Source organism: Chinchilla lanigera, unplaced genomic scaffold (genome assembly GCF_000276665.1).
Source record: "Chinchilla lanigera isolate Chin_1 unplaced genomic scaffold, ChiLan1.0 scaffold00158, whole genome shotgun sequence".
Taxonomy (NCBI): Eukaryota; Metazoa; Chordata; class Mammalia; order Rodentia; family Chinchillidae; genus Chinchilla; species Chinchilla lanigera.
Window position 1 is genome coordinate 28,145 of NW_004955559.1, and position 5,387 is coordinate 33,531.

A 5,387-nucleotide genomic window follows, 5' to 3' on the forward strand; every position below is an offset into this window, starting at 1 on the left:
ATGTCTGCGGTGTTCCAAAATTTGGGATATGGTGTGGCTGAAATTGGGACAGGGTATGCCACACTAGGATTGGTAGATGCCTAGGACAGAAAAATACACTGCCTGTGGTGCTGCACACCTGTCAGCCCAGCTCTCTGGGAATCTGAGGCAGGAGCCTGTCAAGTTGGAGCCCAGCGTGGGCAACTTGATGAAGTAGTATGATTCTGCCTCAGAATAAAATTTTCACAGATGCTTTAGAATCGAGCTCAACGAGACGATGCTGGAGTCAATCCCCAGGACCACACACACAGAGACACAGATTGTCTTGATTTCAAGTACATTTGCTTCATTTCATATAGATTTAATATACAACTTCGAAAGGATGGAATCCAAAGCAGAAAGTCCATGAGACAAGAGGATCAGTGTAGCAAAGAGCAGTGCATTGGAGGCATCAGAATTGAATGCCAGAGAGGGTGAGAGACCAGACGGAGGTGGTCACTTCTTTCATGGCCAAAACGCTCACTCCTCTCTTTCCTCACAGCCCAGAGCCCTGCTCCCTGTGCTCTAATCTGATTAGAAGCAGGACAGGCAGGGGTGCTGTGGCCAGGACTCTAATCTTTCAGCCCTCAGGCTCTAATGGTCCAGCGGCCCCAGGGCAGGCCAGCCCCCATCCCAATGCTTATAAGCCCAAGGAAGGCTCTGAGAATCCGCTGCCCACAGATCACATCCCCACACAGGACAGCCAAGACCTGAACTCAGGAGCTGAAGCCAGGTGAACAACCCTGCATTTGCCCAGCACAAGGCTTGCTCTATGCTTCCCGCCCTTTGAGTTCCTGCCTCTTTCTTGTCTCTGTCCTGCTAGGTGTGTTCTCCCTCTCTGCCTTAGAGCATCGCTTGGACTCAGTGTACACCAAGGGCTTTGTGATCCTTCTGCCTCCAGAGCACTGGGATTACAGGTGGTGCCACCGTGCCCAGTCCCAGGGAGGTTTTATGAGCACAGACTCTAGTGCCCTCTCCACTTGTTACTCAGTCTGTCTGTGTCTACACCGTCCGTGGAATGGGGATCATATCAGGACCTGGCACCTGAGATGGCTGTGAAAATGAGTCACCGCGAGTCTCATGTTAGCGTGATGCCTGGCACATGGTTGCACCTGAAACTGCGCTGAAAGCACCTTGATTTCCATCTCAGTCTCCTTCAGCTTGGTGACCCTGAGACTTCTGTGTCTGGGCCCCATCTTCCCTGCTCCAGGGTTCATCCTCGGTCTTGGCCTGTCTGTCTCTGTCCCTAACTGTCACTCGTTCCTCGGTCTCCCTGCCTTCTCTGTCCTCACAGGCAGAGCTCACACTGTCATCCCAGGATAAAGAATGGGCCTTTTAATTGTCCCTTCTGGGAAGGGGGCAGCAGCTGGCATGGGGTGTAAAACACCCTGCAGTACATGGGGAAGGGCTTCTCAGAAAAGCTCACCAGCCACCAGTCATCAGCAGACAGAGGGATGGCTCTGTGGCACTACGGGCTTGAGGGTGTCCTGGGTCCATTCCCCACAGATCATGGTTAAATATCATCAACGCAGAGGGAGAGAAACTCTGCCCTATGTGGCTGTTCCTCAGGAAGGCTGTCAGAGTCAAGGCTGGACAGGGTCCTTTCCAGCTGCTCCTGAAATGGTGGAGGAGGCTCCAGACTCACCGCGTCTCTTCCACAGCAGGTGCTGACATGGAGACCACAGCAGAATTCCTCTGGCTCTGTTTCCTGGGATGCATCATCCACACAGCCACAGGTATCTGAGTTCAGGATGTGTGCTAACCTGTGTGCACCCAAAATGGCATGACATCAGTGTAGAAACACAGCTTGAAGAGAGACAGCAACTTGGTTCCAAACTCTGCCTTGCTACTTCTTACCTGGGCAAAGCCCCTGGAGTCTATGCTCAGTTTCCCGACCTTCAACGGTACTCTGAAAGCAGGTTAGATAGTAGTGTACAAAGGCCCGTCCTCTCCAGACTCTGGCTCAGAGACGCGTGTCCAGTTGTTAGTTGTAATTAGCAGAGGGACAGCACTGGGCAAGGACCCCTTGCACCAGCTAGCAGAGAAGTGTGGCAGCTGCTTCCTTCCCTGGGGAGGTCACCACTCCCGAGCCCCTGGAGCAGGTGGCCCTGCAGAGGGCTAGGGTGCAGGGTAAGAAGTGTTCCCCCAGGGATTGTTCTCTGTGCTTGGCTGTGCATCCTGAGTGTCCAGCAAACAGAATCCCAGGAGTGGTTGCCTCTATTCTCTGCTTGGCACAGAGGCTCCTCCTGGGAAAGTGTGCATGTGGTGACACTGGGTCTATGCCACTGAGGTGGTGGTGCAGTGTGAAGCTTCAGGCTCAGAGGAGGTGTCTGGCCTTGTATCTCTCCTGCCTGAACCCCAGAGGAGGAGCCTCAGACCTTGGCCCTCCTTGGCCCTCCTCATATACCCTTGGTCTTCCTAAACCTGACCCACCTGAGCCCTACTGGATACACTACTGGATCTACTACCGGATTCCACCCACCCATCCACTGCATCCACTCTGTTCTCCTTTTGCCCACAGAAGCAGACATTCATCTGAAAGAAACCAGCACTGACATCCCAGATGGGCTCCGCCCTGTCAGCAAACGCATCTCTGAGGGCTTTCCTTGCCCTCCATTCTCCCCTCCCTGGGTAGCCGTACTGTTTGACAATTATGTCCACTACTGTTCTGGAGTTCTGGTGCATCCGCAGTGGGTGCTGTCAGCTGCGCACTGCTGGAAACCGTGAGCAAATGCAGTAGAGGTTACTGCGAGGGGGTGGGGGGGTGCACTGGACAGGGAGGGGTAGGGCATGGCTTCTCCTGGGCAGGCACTGCAGGCAGGGCTTAGGGTCTGACATTGCACTGCAGTGAGGGGCAGGGCCCAGGCTGCATTTGAGCACAGAGGGCCCAGCCATGGCCCTTAGTGGTGTCCCAAAACTGCAGAGAGGCTGGGACAGGGAGTGAGCCCCAGCCCCAGAGGCTGGACATGGAAGGGCTGAGACTTTAAAACACTAGCCCTGGAGCAAGGCTGGAGCTACATTGAAAGAGGAGGCCTGGCTGGGAGATCCTCTTCCCCAGGTTGGAGGAACTTTTATATCTCTGTGCTGGGTCTGAAGGATCCCACATGTGGAGAGAGAATCCACACAGGACTCTGGGGCTCTCCTGAGTCTAAAAGTTCTGAGAAGTAACTGGTTTGAGAAAGGGGGACTTGCATCTCAGTTCAGCCTCTAGGAACCAAATGGTGTGGACAAAGAATCTCTTGTCGCCAGCTGCCAGGGGCCTCGGGCAAGGTGAGGGAAACAGGTGAAGACAGAGCCATGTGGATGGGGTCGGATTTATGCACTTTGCTGCAGGGCAAGGCATAGGAAGAGACGAGGCAAAAGCTCCCCCATACGGAGAAATATCTTAATGTCTTCTCTTCAACAAATTAACACAATGCAAACATCCATGACAAACAAAATATCCACATTTGAAATCAACAGGATCCTGCGGGTATGGGGTGATGGTGATGTGCATCTTAAAGGCTGTCTTCCCTTCAATTGCTGATGTTTTGTGCATCATGGACTTTTTGCATTCATTTTGAAATTATAAATATGATGCTGAGCCACTATTGATCTTGCTTTTTCTAGATTAGTGGCTGCCCCAATTAATATCTTAGAAAATGCTTCTCTTGCCTCAACCCTAAGAGTCAGGTTCTGGGGCTATTTGGGGATGGTGATTCAGATGGGATTTGGACACCATCGAAGTGTGGATGAGGATGGCACCAGCAATGGGTCTGGGTGGTGTGTAGGGCAGGTATGGCAATTGAGATGGGGCTGAGGTTGAGGATGAGTGCAGGGATGAGGCTCAGATTGGATTTGGGCCTTCATTGGAGTTTGGGCTTCTACAGAGGATGCACTTACTATTATACTGACTATCCCATCACCCTCAGATCCTACACCATTGGGCTGGGCCTCCGCAGAACTGTTGATTGGTATAAACCAGGCACCCAGATGATCAAGGCCAATTTCTCTGTGAAGCACCCACAATACGTCACACCTAGGAACGGTAGTGACCTCATGCTCATCAAGTTGAACAGACCAGTTAGGATATCAGACACCATCTGGCCAATCTTCATCACATCAGAATGTCCGACACCTGGAACCAGGTGCTGGGTCACCGGCTGGGGTCAGCTATTAGATGGTGAGTTTTGCTGTTCCTGTCTCTGGACTCACTGATACCTGTGGTGTCTCTGCTCAGAGTGTTTCTGACCCGGTGTCCTTTCTTTCAGACGACCACCCTTTGGATTTGCGGTGTGCGCTTGTTCCTGTGGTTTCTGAGCAACACTGCAGATTCATGCTTAACTCATCCTACCACGACAGTATGTTCTGTGCTGGTGGGGAGGGCTGCAAGTGCTCTTGCATGGTAAGAGACTGGAACAGGGAGGCAGGGTTTAACATCGATGTGGGGCTTAATACCCACAAAGGGCAGAAGGTCATGCAGGAATTAAGGAGACTCAGAGGACCATGGGGAGACACAGGTGCAAAGCGAAACAGACAGAAGGACCTGGGAGGAGAGAAGGAGACAAGGAGACACAGGGTAAAGCAGCCACACAGAGAGGCAGGGAGAGCCAGGGAGAAGTGAGGAACCAGCGGAGAGATGCAGAGTCAGCATGTTGACAGGAGGGATGGAGAGACACTGGGAGGGACACTGGGAGGGTCCAGGGAGAAGGAGCACAGCTGTAAGAACAGACTGGTGACTGCGTTCAGGATCTCCAGCCCCACTGCAAAGCACAACGCCATCCTCAACTCGAATGGTGCCCAAGCGCCCAAATCCATGCCCAGTCTCACCCTCCAATTCAAATGCAGCCAAGGCTGGAAAAGGAGATGCAGGCTGGAGTATAGTTCCTCAAGGAACTTTCCAAGGGGTCGGGGAGGGGGGGAGGGAGTTGGCAGTTCAGAGGCAGGACCGTCCCTGCCTGCCTACAAGCTATGGTTTGAGTGCTTGGCTTTCTCATGGCAGATCCCTCCATTTTGGCCCTTGGATCTCTGTGTTTTCACTGTCCTGGGGCCTCATCAGGGTCTCAGTTTCTCTCCCCATCAACTCTACCTCCTGGACCCCGTGTGTCCCTGCAGCTTGCTGACTCTGTCTCCCCTGTTTGTGTCTCCAGCTCTCACTGCTGCCCTCCAGCTCTTGCAGTTTTGTTTCTGCACTGCTCTCTTGCTCTGCCTTTGCCTGTTTGTACTTCTGGGTTCCTGTGTGTGTCTCCCTCCATCCTTCTCTCCATCCGCCCTAACTTGCTCTTCTCTTTTTTTTTTTTATTTTAAAGATAAAAGGAGGGAAACATTAACAGACATACAACATTTTACAACATATCACAAGCACAATACAGACAATACAGAGTTACAAA

General features: G+C 52.4%; 1 protein-coding gene across 1 annotated transcript in view; it reads left to right on the plus strand.

The window, feature by feature from the left end:
- The window catches only part of LOC106147434 (kallikrein-4-like), a 35,765-nt gene continuing 30,378 nt past the window's right edge, over window positions 1-5,387 (plus strand). Inside the window, exons 1-5 of the mRNA XM_013508938.1 lie at window positions 1-53; window positions 1,525-1,754; window positions 2,540-2,741; window positions 3,930-4,180; window positions 4,269-4,358. Coding sequence (XP_013364392.1) covers window positions 1-53; window positions 1,525-1,754; window positions 2,540-2,741; window positions 3,930-4,180; window positions 4,269-4,358 — 826 coding nt within the window. The remainder of the gene's footprint in view (window positions 54-1,524; window positions 1,755-2,539; window positions 2,742-3,929; window positions 4,181-4,268; window positions 4,359-5,387) is intronic.